Here is a 22,525-nt window from a genome sequence, read left to right as displayed (position 1 = left end):
TTTTGTACACACTCTACACATACGACTGTGTTCCCTATTACCCCAGCAATAAGATCATTAAGTTTGCAGACGACACAACAGTGGTTGGTCTGATTACTGCTGGGGAAGGGGAGTCAGCTTATAGGAAGGAGGTTGAGTTGCTGATGGAGTGGTGTAGGGAAAATAATTTATTCCTCAATTTTAAAAAAAACAAAAGAGATTATTGTGGACTTTAGGAAATGCAAATCGAACATTTATCCACTTATTATTGAAGGGAATTGTGTGGAACAGGTCAGGTGTTTCGATTTCTGGGAATGGAGTTAAGAGATGATCTGACATGGGGAGCAAACACCAAAGTTGTGATGAAGAGAGCACAGCAGAGGTTATACTTCTTGAGAATTCTCAGGAAGCATAGTCTCTCAAAGGACCTGTTGTTGGCATTCTACCACTGTACCATAGAGAGCGTGTTAACCTATGGTCTGTGTGTGTGGTTTGGGAGTTGTACAGTAAGGGAAAAAAACAATGCTGTCCAGGGTCGTAAGGACTGCGTAGAGAATAATTGGTTGTACTCTTCCTACTTTAGATCAAATCTATGCCTCCAGGTGTTATAAGAAAACTATGGAGATTGTGCAGGATTGCACACAACCTGGAAATGATCTCTTTCAGCTTCTGCCTTCTAGAAGGAGGTATAGGGTCATAAAGACCAGGACCAGCCGCTTGAGAAATAGTTTTTATCCAAAAGCGGTTTTGGCTTTGAATGCAGCAGAATGCAGTTTCTGAGAGAACTTCTGTATTTAGTTTTTAGATTGTTAAGAGTGTTTCTAGGGGTTAAATGTGTATATGTGGGGTGGGATGGTATGTTGATATGTATTTTGTTGTCTTTTGTTGGTTTCTGTGGGGTTGATGTGGGTTTCTTCAATTTCATTGTTCTGTATGGGACAGTGACAAAGAGTATCGTATCGTATCGTATGAAAGGGTTGGGAGGGGTTGTTTCTGGGGCGAGGGCATCCGGTTAGTCCTCCAAGAAACAGAGACAGCATTAAATTTTTAGGGACTAAGGAATATCTGTACCATTTTTATGATGGTTATTCCTTCATTAACTTTCCTTTTCAGTTCTAACTGGACTTTTTCGTTTGCCACAATTTGCGAACACAGTCGTTGTATTGAAAAGCCATTATTGTCAACAATTTTCAAATAATGTAGGATTCAGAAACATACATTAAAACTTTGTGTGTAAGTCAAGACTTCTTTCTGCATGCTAACTAAATCAAAATACTAAAGTAATAGCCATTACTTTGTAATTATGACAGTAAGCTTTGGGCTTTTACATTTTTTCTCCTTAAGCGTCATTATGAGAGGGGTTTGAAAATGTTCACTTTCATTTTACATTGATGTGTGACCCAACAAAGAGAAAGATGTGGATTATCCTTTCCAGTAGTAAATTGCAAATTTTTCAGATAGTGATGTAATAGTTGGGAGATCTTACTCTGACATTAGTTAGGAAATAAAGCGTAAGCATATTTTTTTCTCCCATGCACTTGCATCATTTTTAATAATAGAGAAAGTGAACCAGCTATCCTGGAATTGATCTTAACCAATAGGGTACGCTTACTGGCTAAAGTAAAAGTAATGTGGACATAAGGGGAAAGAGACTATGTAATGTTGGAATTCTTGATTGTAATCAGAGCTGAGGCTGACTGTAGTCAAATATACTGTGTACACTGAACTTCAAGAAAACCCATTTTAATAAAACTTAGAACATTGATAAAAATATTCCATGCCAGGAAAAAGTCATTGGGGAAAAAACTCAGGGTGGGTGGGAGTTCCTAAAGGAAAAAGCTACTGAAAGCACAATAGCGAATAATTCAGAAGGGAGGGGAGAATAGCAGTCAGCAATATAGTTACACAAAATATTAGGTAAGTTATGAAAATAAAAAAGTTGGACAGATACATTTTAGTATGTTCTTTTAATTGTAAGTTTTAATTGTAAACTCTTTCAAGAAAGTTTTTTAAGTGGGAAGCATTTTTTTTTTGAAAAGTGAACAAATTACCCAAAACATACATATAGCCTAGAAATTATTCCAGAAAGGTTAATACTCAGGTTAAACTGAGATTGGCAAAGAGTGAAAAGAGCTGTTTTGGATATGTTCTAAATAAAGAAGCAATACGCGAACTGCTCAGTGAAGATGTCATATAGCTCAGGGGTCCCCAACCTATGGTCTGCGGCCCAGGATCGAGCTGCGGGCTCTTAGCCAGTGGGCCGTGGAAATGGCTGGCCGGTTTACACACGCATGGGTGCACATTTCCCCCACTCATGCTAGCGCCCGTGGCTATGTTTGCGCATGTGTGCGGGAACGAACGGGGATGCTAGCGTGGGGTGGCTGTCTGCAGCCCGTTTGCGCATGTGCTACTAGCCTGGGTGGTTTGTGCGGCCCATTCGCGCATGCACAAATGGGGCTGCTAGTGCTGCACCAGTGTGTGTAGCCCCATGCGTATGCAATTTTGAAGCAGCTCTCCTTCCCTCTGGTCCTCGAGCTCAGAAAGGTTGGAGACCTCTGATATAGCTAATCGGTCTCAAGGAAAGTGTGGGATTTTTAAACTACTATTTTTAATTACATCCTCTTTGAGAAGAGGGTATACATTCTATCAGGCAGCTGCTGTAAACATCAGGATGATGGAATAGGATTAAAGTTTAGATTTATAGAAACATGGTCAGGGAATACTTGGCTCAGGTTTAAATCTCTTGTGCCAGATGAGTCCTGAAGATAGTTGCTAACGATCTGGCCAACTGTCTATATTCTCTTCGAGAAATCCTGGAGAGCAGCTAAAGTGCCAGACAGTGAAAAGGACAAAACTTGCCTCTGTCTTAAAAAACGGGAAAAGGGAAGATCAAAATCTATTGTACTATTGATACCTGGGATGACCTGAATTGCAGAGAACATCCTAGAGCTATTCTAATATCTCAGGGGTTGCCACAAAGAAGAGGGAGTCAAGCTATTCTCCAAAGCACCTGAAGGCAGGACAAGAAGCAACAGATGGAAACTAATCAAGGAGCGAAGCAACCTAGAACTAAGAAGAAATTTCCTGACAGTTAGAACAACAAACCAGTGGAATTGCTTGCCTCCAGAAGTTGTGAATGCTCCAAAACTGGAAATTTTTAAGAAGAGTTTGAATAATCATTTTTCTGAAATGGTATAGGGTTTCCTGCCTGAACCTCCATGCTCCCTTCCAACTCTGTTTTTCTGTTCTGCTCTATTCTATTCTATTCTATTCTATTCTATTCTATTCTATTCTATTCTATTCTATTCTTTCTATTCTATTCTGTGAGTTTTATAAACAGTGTACAGGTAGGTTGTGATTAGTGTGAGAATATAATGCATTCTGATACTTGGGCCTCCTCCACAATCACATGACAGAACTTCAGGAACTTAGCAGTACAGCTGGAAATACTGCCATTCTCACTGTCCCATGTTCATGTGACTGCATTTTACAGTGGTTTTACCAAAAACTGACACTTCCAGTTTTAGGCAAAGTCACACCCATATTAAATCTTTGGTTCACTTAATGACTGCTGCATTCACTTAATGATGACCACCACAAAATGTCATCAGATTGGGTTGGTCACATTTTATGACCATCATGATGTAATAGGCAGGTTCCATTATGGTCGTATGTCGAGGATTACCTGAAGTTGTTAAATGTCTGGTAGCAAGAATATCTTCAGAAAGGTATTCCCTGTTCATTTAAGTAGCCAAAGTATCTTCTCTCTGAGAAAATAGGCATTTACAGTTTTTTAGATCAATGCTGGGATCAGTACCTGGACTTGGAAGCCAATGCAGATATTTCAGTATTGGATCATATAATCCCTGTATCTTGCACCAGTCAGTAGCTAGCCATTGCATCTTGCACAATTTGCAATTTTCATAGCGCACAGCAGTATTCAAAGTGGATTGTAACAAAAGTATGGATAATTTTTGCTAAGTCCAGCTAACGCAGGAAGAAAAGCAGCTAACACATTAGCTATCATTGTGAAAAAGTGCCCTTTTCAATCCAATGACAAGTGGAGCTCCAAGACCACATCCCAAGTACAAACCTGTTGCTTTGGGAGGAGTACAACCGCATTCTGAGCAAGTTTCAGCTTAATTCAGAATCTGTTTTTTTTTCTTACAAATATCCATTCAGTCTGGGTTTAATTTCAATATGTTGTCCGTCACTCAAGCCCAATATCAAGCATATTAATCAGGTATACCAAGAGTATTACTGTTTCATTAGAATGATAAGGTAAAGAGCAACAGAAAAGGTTGTTATCTGCAGACAGATGGCACAGCTCCAAAGCTCCAAATGACTATTCCCTTATGGTTGCATACAGATTAGATAATATAGGAGACAAGATATAAACGTGAAGGACATAAGAAATCTGCGACCCACGGTAGTTATCTAACAGTAGTCCCTTAGCACCCCCTTCTGGACATAACGTGACAGGGAGGACCTGCACCACAGAAAAATAATGCCCCCAAGCCCTTTTCAAGGCAAGCTATAAAAATACCCATTGGGTCAACGTTACTGAAATCTACTGAGAGGCCTAGGTGAAGAGAAAGGTCTACATTTCTCCACTGGCTTCCATCAAGGTGACTAAAGCCATTCTATTTCATTTCCTGAATGAATACCAATTGACATGGATTCAGAAAATTAATTCCATCCTGAAATTCTGTGGCCAAAACTTTCTAAGTCACCTTGCTCAATGGAATATTTCAGAGTAGCCTAAATTTAGAAAAGTCTTCTGGGTCAGGGGGAAGACTTTGAAAGCATTTATAACTTTCCTCAATCACATAAAACAGGGCTTTTCAACCTCTTCACCCATTATACCACTTTTAGGATAAGGCACTCCCCGAGTACCACCAGTCGCCCAGCAAGGTGTCAAAAACGTGACCAAAAAATATATATGATAAAGTACAGGTAGTCCTCGACTTACAACATTTCGCTTAGTGACTGTTCAAAGTTACGACAGCACTGAAAAAAGTGACTTATGACCATTTTTCACACTTATGACTGTTGCAGCATCCCGAGGGTCATGTGATTTACATTCAAATGCTTGGCAACAGATTCATACTTATGATGGTCAGTGTCCCAGAATCCTGTGATCACCTTTTGCAACTTTTTGACAAGCGAAGTCAATGGCTGGGGGAAGCAGCTCATCACTCAGGTTGCAGGGTGCCTGTGTGGGAGGAATCTGTGGGTCTCTGGTGGAGGGGTGGGTGGGACTGGGGTGGGTGCCCTCCTTCCCTCCCTCTCCCATTGTCCTTCTTTCCTTCCTTTCTTACCTCCTTTGTCCCTTCCTTCCTTCCCTCCCATCTCCCCCTCCCTCCTCCCCTTCCCTCCTCCCTCCCTTCTCTGGGAGCTTGAGGTTGCTAAGTGAGGCCAGTAAATACTTGCTGCAAGGAAAGCAATGGGACGGCGCAGCAGAGGGAATTGGCGTTTCTCCGTGTGTGCTGATCAGCGCGTGCTGAGAAATGCCGGATCTCGAGTCTTCGTCCCAACTGCTTGCCTTGCTGCAAGGAAAGCAATTGGGACGCGCAGCAGAGGGAATCGGTGTTTCTCAGCACGTGGTGATCAACAGAAAGCAAGCTGAAACAAAGAGGGAGACTGTCAGGAGCATGGGCTGGGATCAGCGTGGGCTGAGAAACGCCAATCTCGTGCTCCTGGCAGTCTCCCTCGATTTCTATTTGTGAAGGTCAGGGCCAGCCTTACGGAGTCGCCAGAGCTCCCGTGGGCCGGGAGGACGCATACACAGGGCCGCTGATCAGCTGACGACTCTGTACCACCAGCCCCGACCTCCGCCGACAGGCTCCAGTTGGCAGAGGTTGGGGTCAGCTGTACAGAGTCACCAACAGTGGAGGGGGGAGGGAGTCAAGTCAGGTGGGCACATTTCCCCCTCCACATTCTGATGGCTTTGCCTACCTGAGGCTGAGGATTAATTTATTTTAATTGGGGTTTTATTTGTACAGGGATAAATTTAATCTTTTTAAAACTGGTTTTAACTTTTGTATTTTTGGTTTTTAATTCCCTGTAAACCGCCCTGAGTCCTCCGGGAAAGGGCGGTATATAAATGTAATAAGATAAATAAATAAATAAATAAATAAATAAATAAATAAATAAATAAATAAATAAATAAATACCTTGGTGCGGATCAGAAAAAAACGTGGGCCTTGATTCCCACCTGCTACTGCGGGATGAGTCCTGGGGAATCATTGCCGCTTTGCTTTCCCCTCCATAAAGAACATCGGGAAGAGAAGAGGGAGGAGGAAAAGAAAATGAACACCTACCTGGCGAGGATGTCTCTGTCTCCTTCAGCCTCAGGCTTGCTTCTGGGAAAAGGTTGCTGACAATGAGTCCAAGGGGAGGGCGCGGCCTCACTCTGCGCTCTTCGCCTGCAGGCTGCCAGCAAGCAGCATGTTTTCCGGTAGCAAATGAGCTGGTAAGGAATGGGGGGGGGAAGCGGGGGAGAGGAAGGCAACGTCGTGTACCACCAGCCAGGTGCTTGCGTACCACCGGTTGAAAAGCCCTGACATAAAATACCTCCCTTAACCGTGGGGCCAGTCTGAGCCTATTTGTTTAATTAGGCTCAATTAAGCAAGTAGTGGCCTTCATTTCCGCACACATACTCATCCACAATCTTAAAATCTATAAGCTGAAAAATATAAACCTGGCAAGCAACTGAGTCCAAATCAAAGGTAATTGTGATGAATCAAATCATACGGGGGTACTGCTAGTTCCAGTTTCTCTTGCCCGGTATCATGATCAATGAGGTGAATATGGCACAGCGTCACCAGTTTGTTTTGTCCAAACACAACAGAGTTAGAGAAGTGATACCTCCGTACACTGCTATAGAGGAAGATCTCAAATGGATCTGAAGAACAACTCCATTCTGTGTCTAAAGTGATTTGTTGTGAAAGTTTCTGTAACTACTGTATATGCTATCCATTTGTCCATTATTTTCAGCCATTTAATGAACTGAGAATTCTGCTAGAACCTTAGAGCATCAACTGCCGGGGCCATTTCTGTTCTCTACAGATCATTCAGACTTTTAACACTACAGGTGGTCTGACACTTACTACTTATTGTTTAATGACTGTTCAAAGTTACTATAACCTTGAAAAGGATGCTTTACAGCTTCTAAAGCACTTCTGTAAAATATTTCCCCCACAGTTGCATAACCACATTTCGGGTTCTTGGCAGCTCAAATTTACAACCAGTTGCAGCATCCTGTATTCACATGCCCATTGCTTGTGAGTTTTTGGGATTCACTAATCATCTGTGTGATGATTACTCGATTCCCCTAGTACCTTTAGAAAATTACCTATATCCAAAGCTATCCTGTTCTGGACAATGTTAGATGGTCTTCCATCTGTGCAAGGTTTGCAGCAGCTGTCAATCTAAAACAGACCAGGGAATTATTTGTCTATGACTACAGAGTTGCCTTTCCACTCTCAGGTCACCGTCACCAGAAGAATAGAACACAGATTCCATATGTATATGGTTGACATGACAGACATGAAACTGAGCCATTCCTGACTGGGTAGTCTTGGCCATATATGTTGGAATTTCTTTCCCTGGCTTACAGCAGCCTGCACTATTTCTTTAGACAGACCCAAGAGAAATGACTGTCCCCTTATTAATGAGGCATATGGTGCAAATTGGAAAGCAATTATGCTTCCATAACACACTCCCTCCAAAGTGTTCAAGTTACCACCTTCTATTGTGTGGCACTTGCATATTATTCTGTCTAGAGGGCCACTCAACTCAAGCAGATTTTCAAGAGATACAGAGGAGTCTGATTCTAGAAAAAGTGTCATACCGTAATTCTTTTACTGAAGTTTGCATCTGCCTGCATGCAGTGAAATTATATGTTGAAGTTACTGAAATTTTATAATTCCATTTTACCTTGAATTTGAAAACTAAATAACTAAAAACTGGTGCATACTTTTAAAACCATACTTTCTAAGTAGTCTTGGAAGAACTACAAAAATTAGTCCATGTTCATTTGTTGATCTACTTGCCAGTTTTAGTGAAGAAAGATAAAGTATTTGAAGGTTTCTAACCTGTGAAATCAACCATAACCTGGTAAAACCACTCTGTTAATGAAAATGACATAATTTCCACATTAATCACCATATCGTCTACCTTGAATGAATACTTGGCATCATGCAATATGAGTTGTGCTGTTTTTCAGAGAACTGAAACTTTTTAAAACTAATTTATGTTATGGTTTTCAAAGGAAAGAAAATCCGCTATATCCACTAATTCTTTTCAGTACTTTTCATTTATAGTTCTAGTGGCTGGAATTTATTTAGAAATACCAATTTTTATTTTGCTAACATTGAATCAAATCTATTTAGAAAGTGTAAATCACTTTCTAATTTTTAACTATATCCCTTTAAAGTTATATTTTAAAAAATATAAAGGCAATTCATGTATCAAAACATCATTAAACCCACACCTGGTAATAGAAAATATCAAAGAAGAACCATGAAGATTCGAATGTCTGCCTCAATAAAATGACGTTTACACTCTAGTGAAATGACAGAACTAGTACAATTCTATAGATAAGGTGATTTACCTCATGCAAGGCCTATTAAGTGAGTGCAGCTGAATAACTATGCATAGAACTCTAAATGAACTTTTATCTCAATTACATTTACCTACTTTACTGATAGGATAGTTGTGATTTGAGTGATGGTCTCACTGTTATTGGGGAAAATTTTAATAAGTTATTTAATGTATTTTACTAATATTTGGGGGGGAGAGGCTCTGCTCAGCATGTGTTGGGGTAAGAACAAATGGACACCTAGACAGTTGTGAAACCAAAGTTGAACAGCAAATTCAACCCTATAATAAAAAGATATACAAGTTAATAATCTTATGCACATCAAGTGGGAATGGATTGCAGAAATAATTTTATTGTAGGAATAGAAAAATTTTCATATTTGTTTTCAAAATTCAGTATCATCAATTTCCTATAAAGCTAACACTAGCAATGAAAATTATTAAAAGTAAAGCAAAATGCTAAATGATGTTGAATTATACCTACACCTCCCCTTTCAGCTAGCCAGGAAACCAGGTTTCATTGGTAAAATTTTATCAATATCTCTTCTTGAAATAAAAGCCATTTCTTATTATTTGCTAGCAGTCATGTCATACTCATCTGGAAGTACCTACTGTATCATTTGGTTTTGCCTTTCTAAGAACTGTCTCTTAGTAGTTATTCCAGCTAGTCAATAAATGTTTAGGTAACTAAATAAAAATTAAATACTGAAATGTTCCCCCTAGTATTTTCTTTTACCCGTTTCTTTCTCATCCCATTTTCCTTTAAATATTTCTTATATGGTTTGAAGCCTGAGGCAGAAAATACACTGTTTCACTATTTTTAAATACATTTTTGTTATAAATACCATTTGCCATAAATGTTGGATTTTTTTTGTTTTTATAAGAAATTAAATGCAGAGTTTCTAGTTCTATAGCAAAATGTGGACACATACGTACAGACACACCATCATACAGGCAAAAAAAGAATGTTCAGTTCCTTCCAGGTTGGATGGTGTAGATTGAATAGCTGCAGCACATGAAAGTGATTAAAAGAGAACTGCAAATATAATAACGACAACATGGAGCAGACTACACTATTCAGTATTGGAATGCCAGGTTCACTTTAATCACAGTGCTTCCCATAAAGTGGGTGGTCACAGTATGCAGAGAATTGTCTGGAATACTTTCTGGAATACAGATTGCAACAGTATAGTAGAAGACAAAGTTCCAAAGATCTCCTAAGGTTGTTGTTTTTTTTAAGTGTGTTTCACCTTAACTTATTTAGGCTCCTCAATTTTGCCAGTAGCTTTTGTACAAGATAGACTTGGGGAAGGAAATGAAGATTTTTGAAATAAACCATATACTGTCAGTTAGCTCTTTCTTCAATCATAAAGGAGGGCTGCTGAAAATTTTTTAATAAGTAATTACTTTTGCCCTTGCAACATTAGCAATTTATTTTTAGTAAGATCTATAGAATGGTACATGTTTTGTCTTACTGTTTAAAATCTTTTTATTTAAATACTAAAGTGCAATGAATCTAACGATCAGTCTCTGATTTAAATATTAAGGAACTTGTTTTGGTTTTACTCTGAAGCTTCATTTAATTAGTTTAGAAAACATTCTAACATTGGTGGGAGGGGATAAAAATGCATGGTTTTACTATGTGTGTGTATGAGAGAAAAAAGAGTATGTAGTGTGTGTACAATCATTGATTTGATTTCAGAATAGTAATACTGTGCAGACCACAGTGATGTGCTAATGTAATGACAAACATTTTAGAATAGGGCTGTCAGCTGTGAAAATTCACTGAAGGTCTTTGGTCCAATCATAATATCTCTGCTCAGTTTACCTGCAGGCTTGTTGAGGGATAAATTTTGCGGAGAGACTGAGCTCCTGAAGAAATATGGTCTATAAATCTATAAAATAGAATGAATAAATCAATTACATCTGGTGGCTAATATCCAGCACCAGCAGCTGTTGATAGGTTTGCCTGATTTTGTTCCTAAATCATTGAATATTTTTTGTCCAAAACAAAATAAAAATCCTGAAATTAAGGGGACTGGAATGGAACCAAATCTGATCAAATGGAAGCCTTATCTCTGAAAAATCTAAATAATTGCTCATGAGGTCACTTCAGCTGAATGTAGCTTCATTCATATGTCTGGCTTCAAAAACTTTTAAATTGCATCCGGACTACAAACCTATGAAATTGTAATTGGCAGAAAGCCATCCTTTCTGTCTCTTCCACAAATTACTGCTTAAATTAAGAAAACCTACACCATGGTTTTGTCTCTTAAGTATAGGATGAAGAAGTAAAATAAGAAAGAAGAAAAGAGAGAAAGAAGATGGATGACACACTCCACTATTCAGTCTCAGTTGTTCAGCATGTAGGCTAATCAAAAGATGACAAGGAAGTGACTTACTTCCAACACCTTTTGATCCAGGAAAGGATGCAATTTGATTGGCTGAAAGCTCTCCTATTCATATCCTCTATCTCAGGCATAACAAACTGCCAGCCCGCGGGCTGGATGCATCATGCCGAAACCGCCCCCACTCCATTGCCGGCAATGGGGAAAAAGTCACAATACGTCGCGCGACGTCATTCAGCGTCAGCCTGTGATACTGGCAACTAAGTCTGATGATTCTGAAGAGGAGGAGGAGGAGGGGTTTGGAGAGCCTTTGGTGTCAGAGGAAGGCTCTGATGCACTGCAGGACTCTCAGCCTGGCCCCTCCCATCATGTTCCTCATCAGACTCAGCTGTGTGAGCACGAGGTATTGGACGTAGATGATTCACAGCTGGATCTATTCAGGGATGCTAGGAGCAGGAGGCAATCCAGCAGAGTAGAACAGAGAAAGGCCATGAGGCAACTCGGTGAGAGGAGGAGAAGGCAATGAGAAGCCACGCCTTGGGACTGCTGATAAAAGGGGAAGGTGTGGGAGGTGCTGGTTGCTGAAGGCAACCGTTTGAAGATCTTCTGCTAGAGTCCTGGTCTGTTATTCCTGTTTAACTCTTGTTTGAGCTTTCGGTTTAACTCTTGTTTGAACTTTTTGATTTCTTTGTAAATAAATTTGGTTGGGTTTTTCCAGCCTGTTGACTATAAAAAGGGGTTGTCCCTGACATTCAAACAGGGCCGGTCATAGGCTGGAACAGAAGAACACATTGCGAGTTTGACATGCCTGCTCTATCTGCTGCTTTAGCAGGAGCCTTTTTATTGTGTAGATGCTGCATTGGGTGAAGAACAGTGCCATCCAGAACAATAGATAGAACATCCATGAAGTCATGCAACATCCATGCATATTATCTTTCATTTTATGACATCTTGCCCTTCATATAAATGCAGCTCATGCCTGATAGGAACATTCTGCTCAAAAATGTTAAATGAATTTCAGGCAATCTGGTTTAATTTTTTCCATTTACCTGACTAAAAAAACCTCCCACTTTCAACTGGAAAGAAAGTAAAGAAAAAAGAAGAAAAGCTGCTTTTGAGGAGAGAGGCTCCACCCTGGGAAATACAAGAAATCCCTGATTTACATCTTTAGAGTTCTGAACAGCACACAATAACGAGTATTTATGGATCATAGACATACCCTTACTCAGCAAAACAACAACTTTTTACGCTTGAAATGCTAAAGGGATAAAAGAGCCATAGGAAACAAGTCAAACCAACAACTTCAAACATGCCTTTGAAGCTAAATGCTCCATGGACTGCACCAACAGTTCACAAGAGCTCATGAACACACATTTAACAATATAATGCCTTTTATGCGTGTGTGAATTTTGAATGACCTCTGAAATCACCGTAAGCAAGAAGATGCTGGAGTACAGGGCATAGAGTACAGTTATGAATAAATTATGACACCAGCATAAAAAACTCTTTTAAGAGCCAATTACTCTTTATTTCTAAAATGCACTCAGTTAAAAATCACAGACCCAACCAGACCCAACAAGCCATCAACGGATGTTTTTGTGGAAAGGGTAATAATAATTGAACTATTTTGATGATGTCTTACTGAATTTGTGTGCACTTTGCATGCTCTTCTATTCTGTTGATTGCATAGCTGGTGTCTTTGAAGATGAAGACATCATCTATAGAATGCATGTGCGTGCACACACTAAATCTCAGCAGAAACCAACATTACATGTACATTCACCGATGTAGCGAACAAAAGCAGCATGTTCACTCCAAATACTTGCAGGTAGTCCTCAACTTGCGATGACTCATTCAGTAATCATTCAAAATTGTGACGACACTGAATGAGGGGCATCTTTCCCGTCAACTTTCCACAAGTAAAATCAAACAGGAAGGCAGCAGGAAAGATCAAAAGTTGCTCCTGTAAGTTACTTCTGCTGCTTTTTCTCCCAAGCAGCCCCATTACAGAGTATGAGATCCTGGGGAAATATTCCTTAGCAAATGTCCCATGAACAGCCATACTCCATAATGTGCACCCGCCTGCAGCCCCCATTGACCCACTTGCAGCCTGTGTTGGCTTGCATGCCTATGGCCCTTGCCAGGCCACCCATGACCCATGCCAGCCAGCCTGCCTATGGACCTGTTCTGTACCAGCCTGCTACCGGCCTTGCAGAAAGGCAACCCCTATACAAACGGTAGAGACTGGAAAACGTCTGAGGCTGGAAAGCGTCTGCCAAGTTTAATTCATAAGCAAAACAACAGAACAAGAAACAAGATACCGGAACTTTGATCCTCAAACGGAGCGGTTGCTTTCAGCAACCAGCCCATCCCCAAACACTCCCTTTATTAGAGTTCAGGGCGTGGCCTCCCTGTGCCTCCTCCCAAGGAGTCCCACAGCCTTTCTCTGCTTGCTCCTGCTCGACTGCCTCCTGCGTCGGGCGTCCTTGAACAGAGCCAGCTGTGGGTCCTCATCATCTGCACTGTCAGCCTCACGCAGCTGAGTCTCCACCAAATAAGAGGGCCCTGGCTGGGGGCTCTGCGAAGCCTCCAAGCCATCATCAACCAGTTCGTCTTCAACACCCTCCTCCTCCCCCTCGTCTGAGTCATCCGAGACATCCGAGCCGGCTGCCGGACCCACAGGCTGACCCTGAGTCACAACAGGACCCCAGCACTGGCTGCACTTCCTAATGCTTCTGCAGCATGCTCACACATAACTCCTACATTCCCTATCTGAGACCCCTACATCTTCCTGCTTAACAGGATGGCAACTAGGATAGCTGAGATTGTTGTCGCTAAGTGATAAAATCACATGATGTCACCTTTATGACCACATTGCTTAGAGATGGCAATCATGGTTCCAGTTGCAGGACTACCTGTACATCATGTATATGAGATTAAGCAAAGGAGTGATATTACCTCCAGCGTTCCACCTGTACTGCATGACTGGGTGAGTTCTTACCCCAGCTCCTGCCAACCTAAAGTCTGAAAGCATGCAAATGCAAGTAGATAAATAGTTACCACTTTGACCAGAAGGTAACTGTTTCATGTGTGCCTTATTTATATTATTTATATTTAACATAAATAAACACCATTTTCCCCTACTGGATAATGGGTTTTGCTATAGAATTAACAGACTTGATTTTATCTGTTTATCAGATTTGTACATTGTCATTTAACTTTTTGTCACTACGATGTTCATTCAGTCTTGTTTTAAAAATTCAAACCACATTTAAAAATTGTGTCAGTTTTGACATGTATTCCGCTAGGTGGCAGTAAAACAACTATTCTGTAGAAAATATATACTTAATTTTCAAGTACATCTATGAAGTATCTAACCTGCCCAACTAATATTCCACAAAAATATAAGCAAGAGTTGAATGTTGCTCTTTTCCCACTTTTATTAATGTTTTTCTTTTGTACGATATCTTTTTTTAAAAAAAATTCTCTACTTTTATTCTTTACACCAAAAGAGTATATTAGTCTGAATCACTGAATCAGTTCAAGGCAGGTTTATTACTGAATGTATTTGGGCTGGTTTCTTTCAGTAGATTCCTGTATTCTATTAAGTCAAACATGCCTTTTCATATTTTAGATATTGAAGTCACATTATTGTTGCTATAACATGATGTATCCTTTCCCCATTTTCATATAAGATAAAAAAAATTGGTGGAATATATTTTAATTATTTCCTCTGTTGACATGTTCCTTTTAGAACTCATTGTGCTATCTGCTGTCATTTTGTGGACTGGGAAATCATGGTACTGATATTAATAAGTTTATTTCGACTCTTGGCTTCACCTCAGTAGATTACTACTCTAAAGTCATTGAAAATGTGAGTATTTTGTATAAGTTGGCAATTCGGCAAAGTGAATCTTCATTTACCCCTGATTTTGACACATGTAGAGAATAGCTAATATCTTCCTCCAAGTTGTCAGGCATCTACAGTATTCTTAGTTGTCACTAATTCTCATGAATAACCTAAAATACTTGTCCCTACCAGTTTACGAAATGGAGGAATGTGGCTGCTTTGACTTACAGCATAAAAGATCAGCCAGAAGTTCCTATCTAGCAAAGAGCTGATTTGCTAAATATGATTGATAATAGCTGTCTCTTTGTAAAGAATATAATGGGAATGATTGTAGGGCAAGTTCTTTATTTCCATTCCAGTTTTTCTTGCCTAGAGGGTAATTTCTGTGGCCAAAATGAGAAACCCAAGACAAAGCAATGGATGGAGCTAGAATGAAAACTAAATTGGATTTAACATGTTTTTAAACCATGCACAATTCTTCTATTTTCTGTACATAGCTTTTTATTATACTTGTTTACTGGTGAACCAATTAAATGTGTAAATGCTGAAGTTTAATATAGTCCATCATATTAAATATACTCCATTATTACTTGATTAATAGTCATATTAATAATGAAATTAGAACGCTGAGCCTGTTGATCAGAAGGTCGGCAGTTTGGCGGGTCGAATCCCGAGTGCCGCGTAACAGAGTGAGCACCTGTTACTCGTCCCAGCTTCTGCCAACCTAGCAGTTCGAAAGCACGTAAAAATGCAAGTAGAAAAATAGGGACCACACCGGTGGGAAGGTAACAGCGTTACGTGCGCCTTTGGTGTCTAGTCATGCCGGCCACATGACCACGGAGACGTCCTCGGACAAGCGCTGGCTCTTCGGCTTTGAAACGGAGATGAGCACTGGCCCCTAGAGTCAGAAACGACTAGCACGCATGTGCGGGGGAACCTTTACCTTTTTTATACCTCTAGGACTAAAGACAAAAACTTGGAATGGATGTCTTTATAGGACATTGTTAGAACTAGAATTTAAACAGAGAAAGCAAAAAGTAACTTTCATTCTTAGAAGGAAAAGCCATTTTGAATTGTTTTTTTGACATAAAGTAAATTTGGAGAAATTATTTTCTCATCTTTCAGGCCTCAACAAATAGATTATTCATTCACTTGGAAGCACAAATATAACAGGGAGAAAATATCACTGATGTAATCATTACTGGATGATTTTTGATATTATTTTAAGTTGATAATTACATTTATTTAACAGATAGTCTCATCGTTAGTGATGGAACTCAGCAGAACCCAAGTTAATGGCTTTAACGGTCAACAAACGTAGGTATTAATATTAATAGAACTTTGTAAGTAACTAGTGCTAATAAAGTTCTATAGAAAGATACTTAAGACTGAAACTTATTAACATTACATAGACATATTCCAAACTATGCATAAGCATGGTTTTATTTATTTATAGAAATGATACATGTTACAAATAATATAAAAACAGCTCAAAGAAAGTCCTCAAATTGCTTTGTGGTCCTAATTTTTCACCAATTTTAACACTGAAAGGGCAGATAAAGTTGTCATTTGTTGGACTTTCTCTTCAGGTGGGTGGTTGTTGTTTTTTAATGCAGTAGTGCCTATGATAGTTTTTTGACAGGAAAGACATCTATGGTGGTAGCAAAAAAGATCAAGATGTGGTTGCAGTCCATAGGCTGAAACCCTAACCCTTTTCTACAAGCATTGACTGCCATATTAACTCTGCCCCCTCTTCACAGACACTAATGTTAAATACTTATTTTTAAAATAATATTAATATTAATGTTGAGTTTTTCCTCAGCTAAAAATTGAAGTTTTCAGCAACTATAATCAAGTGGTTTGCGGGGTGGGGGGTGCCTTGGAGACTTGGGTTGTCATGTTTGTCATATAGAAATACCTAATGCCTCCAGATATATTGGACTAACATTCTTAATTCCCCCCCCCCCATTATGAATGTTTCTAGTTACAGCAGGAAAAGAATGAAGTTTAGAGCTCACTACTAAAAAAAAACTTTTTTGCAGTCATGAAGCAGCCTAAGTGAATATTGAAAACTAAATTGACACTATCAAGCTAAGTAGGAAAGGAAACAAAGCATTTTGGCTAAAAGACTATTAAATAAAAAAAATACTGGGATGCTTGCTCAGGCTACACATGTATGACAAAACAGAAAAGAGATTAAAATAAGCAATACTATAAAAATACTGATAGATAAAAAAATGAAATCATCCAAAAGGGATTTCAGGATTATAAATTTCTCTTACAGACTTTTGTCATACACAGTAGCTGACATGGCATGTACACACCAAAGTATAAAAAAAGAAGTTAAAAAGTAACCAATGGTTAATGCTGAGCCTAAGCCAAATTTGGCTCTCTATCCTCAGGCAAGTTCATTTGTTTTAGGTTAGTCTGCCTGATTTTACACACTGCCACACAAAATCTGGCAGCCTTGTGAAGAGCTTAGTACATAGGCACGTTATGTGCTGTAAGTTTGCCATTTTACAAATAGAACTTCTTGACAATGTGTATTTAATGAACAATTTAATATTTTTTTTTAAAATTAAATTTATATACTGCCCAGCTCCCAGTGAAAAGTTTCCTCATCTATGTAAGAGGTCTAATTTTGTTTCTACAGCATCTCTGGTCGAGTAACATCCATGTCTCTTCTCTGTGTACCTCTTATAACTCTGCCTGATGTAAAACCACTGATTGAAGCACTCCTTAACTATCATGATCATGGACCACAAGAAGTGCTTCACTCTCAGTTTTTAGAAGCAGTGAATGAGGCTATACTACGGTAAGTAGGCTCCAAAATAAGAACCTTTTCTTGTCTAATAACAAAAATGCTAATTCAGTAACCCTATTTGTTGAAAATTAATTTTATATATCTGTGCTGGACTAAGAATTTATTAGGATCTATTCACAGTTTATGGATAGGTTCTCAGACATGGGTTTTCATAAACTATCTTGATTATTCCCTCATTTGATGAGCTTTTGGGCATTCTGCATAATTGATGCAAATGTTGGAAATCTGTTTCTACAGATGGATTTCATTTTGTAAATTGAGAAAGAATGTGTTTTATTTGTAAAATAACTCATTTGCCACTGCTATGATGTTTTTTGTAATGATGATTCAGATGATACTTTTGAAAAATGTTAGCCTAACGTAAAATATTAAGTCTTATCCATATATTCAGTAGAGATAAATGCCTTTTGGCCACTTATAGAAATATGATGAAAGTGTTTTCTTTTTCCAGGAAAGAGTAGTAATCTCTACATCACAATACAATAAATAGCAAATTCACATTTTATTTTAGATTTTGTTCAGAATTAAATGGAGCTATTGTTTTGCACACCCATATTTTAAAGGAAGTCTTCTTCAATCTAGGATATTTCAGTGTGTTAAACTAAATGTAGCATTACCACCAGCCAGCGTGATCAGTGACTCCACTGCCTGGGGATGAGGGAAGCAATTATCAAATATGTTTGGAGGACACCATGAGCTACTGCTCTAAAGTGATCAGTTCCTTCTGCTGTTTCTCTTCCACAACCTTTCTGTTTGGTTAATAGGATGTACTGGAAGAAAAGGATAAGGTAGGGGATGCCTACAAGCAAAAGTCAATGGGAAAGCCAGATTCATTTAACAACCATGTTACAATTGTTCTCGACTTACAACTACAATTGAGCCCCCAATTTCTGTTGCTAAGTAAGACAGTTGAGTGAGAGAGACAGTGAGTTTTGCCCCATTTTATGACCTACCTTATTATAGTTGTTGAGTGAGTCACCGCAATTGTTAAGTTAGTAACCCGGCTGTTAAGTGAATCTTGCTTCCCCATTGACTTTGCTTATCAGAAGTTCACAAAAGATGATCACAGGACTCTGGGACACTGCAACCGTCATAAATATGAACCAGTTGCCAAGCGTCTGAATTTTGATCACTTGACCACAAGTTGTAAGTCAAGAACTTATATATATATATATATATATATATATATATATATATATATATATATATATATATATATATATATATGTATATAAAAACATAAACTTGTTGACTTAGAACCCAAATGTGTGCTTTGCATAACATTTCATACCTTGAAAGGGATTACTGTAGCATGATGGTTATGTACATATGTATATTATCTTTTGCGAAAGTGTAGCATGCACACAGTAGATTGTATACCATGCTAAATTGGGGGAAATCAAAACCCTAAATATGGAGAAATAAACTGTACCGAATACAGGTGGTCCTTGACTTACAACAGTTCATTTAGTGATTGTTCAAAGTTACAACAGCACTGAATGACCGTTTTTCATTGTTACGACCTTTGCAGCATCCCCATAATCATGGGGTCAGAATTCAGATGCTTGGCAATTGGTTCATATTTATGACCGTTGCTCTGTCCCAAGGTCATGTGATCATCTTTTGTGAGCTAACGAGCAAAGTCAATGGGGAAACCAGATTCACTTAACAACTGTGGCAAAAAAAGGTCATAAAATAGCGCAAAACTCACTTAACAAATCGTGATCATAAGTCGAGGACTACCTGTAGTAATATAGAGGAAGGGAAAACAAAGGTGACTTTGCCAGACAATGAGCAGGAAAAGGTCATGGGGGAAAAAACTAGGAGTTTGCAGTAGTTACTCAAGTTTTAATAGTGTAATATTAATTCTGTAGAGAAAGAATGGATAGATTTTGGAGCATTGGCATTTCTTTTATTCCATAGTAAAAAAAATGCAGAGGACTTATGTCTGGCCATACTTTGATTTATTTACCAAGCAAAGTTTCCATTGTACTAATTGCTTAGCTCTTTGATATGAATTTCATCTTTGTTTTGAAATGCTGAGAAACAAACTGTGCCATTATTTTCTTAAAAATTGATATTTTCAAAGGTGATTAAAGTAGAGTGATGGGAAGTCCAATGGCTGCATAAATTGTATTCAAAAGCACCATATCCTCCCAATTTGGAATGAAGTTTAGAAATATCACTTGTAGCAAGGGACACTAAAAGAGCATTTCTCTTTGAAAATAGATAAAAATAGGGAGAAAGGCAAGAATTGCACAACACTTCAGTGAAATATATACAGAAATATCAACTCCTTTTTTAATACAGGAAAAATATCTCCTTATCTGAAGCTGCTGTTCTGCAACTATGGCTTCGTCACCTTCCTAGTCTAGAGAAGGCAATACTACAAAATATTGGACAATTAATATCCAATCAATCAGGGTCAATGGAAGAGATGGCATGTGTGATAAAAGATTCTTTATTGGTGAGTATAGTCTGCTGTAAGTATTGGAAACTCAACACATGTGGGCTCCAGAGCAGCAGCCCCCAACCTTTTGGGCACCAGAGTCCGGTTCCATGGAGAGAGGTTTTTCCACACACCTGAGGGGCCGTGGTTTTGCATGCATCCCACAGATGGGGCTTTGCTTCTTTGCACAGACTGGTTTCTGGCATGTCGCAGCCCAGTGCCAGTCCACGGACCGGGGGTTGGGGACCCCTGCCCTAGAGCACCTACCACCTCTCCAGTCAATGCAGCAGTCTCCCATTATTATAACTTCAACTTCCTTGTGTTCAAAAGGCACTGAAGTCTTTCACAGATTCACAAGTACTCTTATCTTTAGGTGCAAACCATCCAGACATTTGCATCTCCTCTCCAGTTTTGTTGACCAATTTACATAAACTCTAGTGAGCCGTGCTATTGAACATTATGGCAATTTTATTATTGGTAAAGATATCAGGATATAATTCTCAATTGATTCTTATTACAGTTCTTAAGAACCAAATGTCATTGTAAGTAAATCTTACAATAAACTTTAACAGAAAGGAAAATTCAAATTCTGACTGGCTAATTCTAGAATTTAGTAGATTTGGAGAGGCAGACACCAAAATCCAGTTCATCCAATTAAAGGAAAACATGAAAAGGAGAATGGATTGGAAGTAAGGAATCCCTTATACTTTCTCAGGAAATTGATCTCCACCTTCTTTCCCTTGTAGTTCCTTTCCAATTTCCTACTACCCCTCCCCCAAAAAAAAGTAAATAGAGGAAGACAGAGATTAATCATGTTGTTTTTTTCTTATCAAGATTACTCTTGCTAACAGTTTAATAAACAGTTAAGTTGCCAAATCCTCTTTTACTTGAGTGCTCAAAATGTACCATATGTGCTAAGCCAATCATAAAACTTCCTTGGGAGAAAAAACACAATTCTGTATGCAGTGCAAATAGCATTATAAACAAAAGAAGCTTATAACATCAAAGCAACTAGATTATCCTAAGCTCAGGTAGCTTTTCCATTCTCCCTTAGTCCCTATATACATATTTGAAGAATGAGGCTTATAAAAAAAATTCTAAGTATTAAACATCAGGAATTGTCTCTTATATCTGGTGGCAGTCTACAGGAGGGAAGGACACATTTTAAAATAAAATTTCATTAGCAGTGAATGTGATAAATTGTTGTAAACATGTCCAGAAATACAGAATAAAGGGTTTTGAAAAGTTTCTGTATTCTAAAATGAGAAACTGACATTATATGTTGCTATATGGTTGCTGTATGATAAGTTTAACAGTTGAATTAATTTTACATAGGATTTGTACATGTAATATATCCTTTCTTGTTAATTAGTTGGGAAGTTATTACTTTTAACTTTTTAATGACTATAATATATCTAGGATTTGCTTTTCACTGTTGAATCACTAATGTGTTTTCTTTTTCTTTTTTCTTTATTTTAATTCCATTTATATCCCGCCCTTCTCCGAAGACTCAGGGTGGCTTACAAGCTTAGCAGTAGTAGCCTTCATTCTATGTATATGCCTGCTTATTAGGGCTTTCACAAGCGGCATTATTACAAAGTCAGCTTACCGTATATACTTGAGTATAAGCCGACTCGAGTATAAGCCGAGACCCCCATTTTCACCCCCCAAAACTGGAAAAAGTTCGTGACTCGAGTATAAGCCGATCCGCCATTCTGCAAGCCTCCGCCGCCAGCAGAGGCTCGATCCGCCATTTTGCAAGCCTGAATACACAGGAATGTATTCTCGGGGAAGCCCTGGCTGTCCGCTTCCTCGCTCCACGTTGCCATTCGGGGCACGCGTGTTCCCTGGGCAAATCACGGCGCCCAGCAGGCGAGGAAACACGCCCGCTCCAGTCGCCCCCCCTTCCCTCAGGAAACGCGAAGCAAGTGACCGCCCGGAGCTTACCGAGGACTTGCGCGCGGCCGAGGCTTCGGTGCTTCCAGGATCACGCGCACCTCTCCCAAGCCGCCGCCGTCCGGAGACCTGCCGAAGTTTGGGGAGGTGCGCGCGCACCTCCCCAAACCTCCCCAAACGTCGGCAGGTCTCCGGATCTCCGTGCCTTGCCTGCCTGCTTCTTTCCGCTGTGGAAAGAAGCAGGCAGGCAAGGCACGGAGATCCGGAGACCTGCTGATGATTGGGGAGGTTTGGGCACCTCCCCAAACCTCCCCAATCGTCGGCAGGTCTCCGGATCTCCGTGCCTTGCCTGCCTGCTTCTTTCCGCTGTGGAAAGAAGCAGGCAGGCAAGGCACGGAGATCCGGAGACCTGCTGATGATTGGGGAGGTTTGGGCACCTCCCCAAACCTCCCCAATCGTCGGCAGGTCTCCGGATCTCCGTGCCTTGCCTGCCTGCTTCTTTCCGCTGTGGAAAGAAGCAGGCAGGCAAGGCACGGAGATCCGGAGACCTGCTGATGATTGGGGAGGTTTGGGCA

General features: G+C 39.5%; 1 protein-coding gene across 1 annotated transcript in view; it reads left to right on the top strand.

Moving 5' to 3' along the window:
- The window catches only part of FANCC (FA complementation group C), a 62,231-nt gene that overhangs the window by 13,013 nt on the left and 26,693 nt on the right, over positions 1 to 22,525 (top strand). The window contains exons 6-9 of the mRNA XM_083352572.1: positions 14,686 to 14,805; positions 16,034 to 16,098; positions 17,435 to 17,596; positions 19,916 to 20,072. Coding sequence (XP_083208698.1) covers positions 14,686 to 14,805; positions 16,034 to 16,098; positions 17,435 to 17,596; positions 19,916 to 20,072 — 504 coding nt within the window. The remainder of the gene's footprint in view (positions 1 to 14,685; positions 14,806 to 16,033; positions 16,099 to 17,434; positions 17,597 to 19,915; positions 20,073 to 22,525) is intronic.

The sequence above is a fragment of the Vipera ursinii genome (genome assembly GCF_947247035.1).
Source record: "Vipera ursinii genome assembly, chromosome: 2".
In the NCBI taxonomy this organism is placed as follows: domain Eukaryota; kingdom Metazoa; phylum Chordata; class Lepidosauria; order Squamata; family Viperidae; genus Vipera; species Vipera ursinii.
Note: the sequence above shows the minus strand (reverse complement) of the source record. Positions and strands in the feature narration are given on the sequence as shown.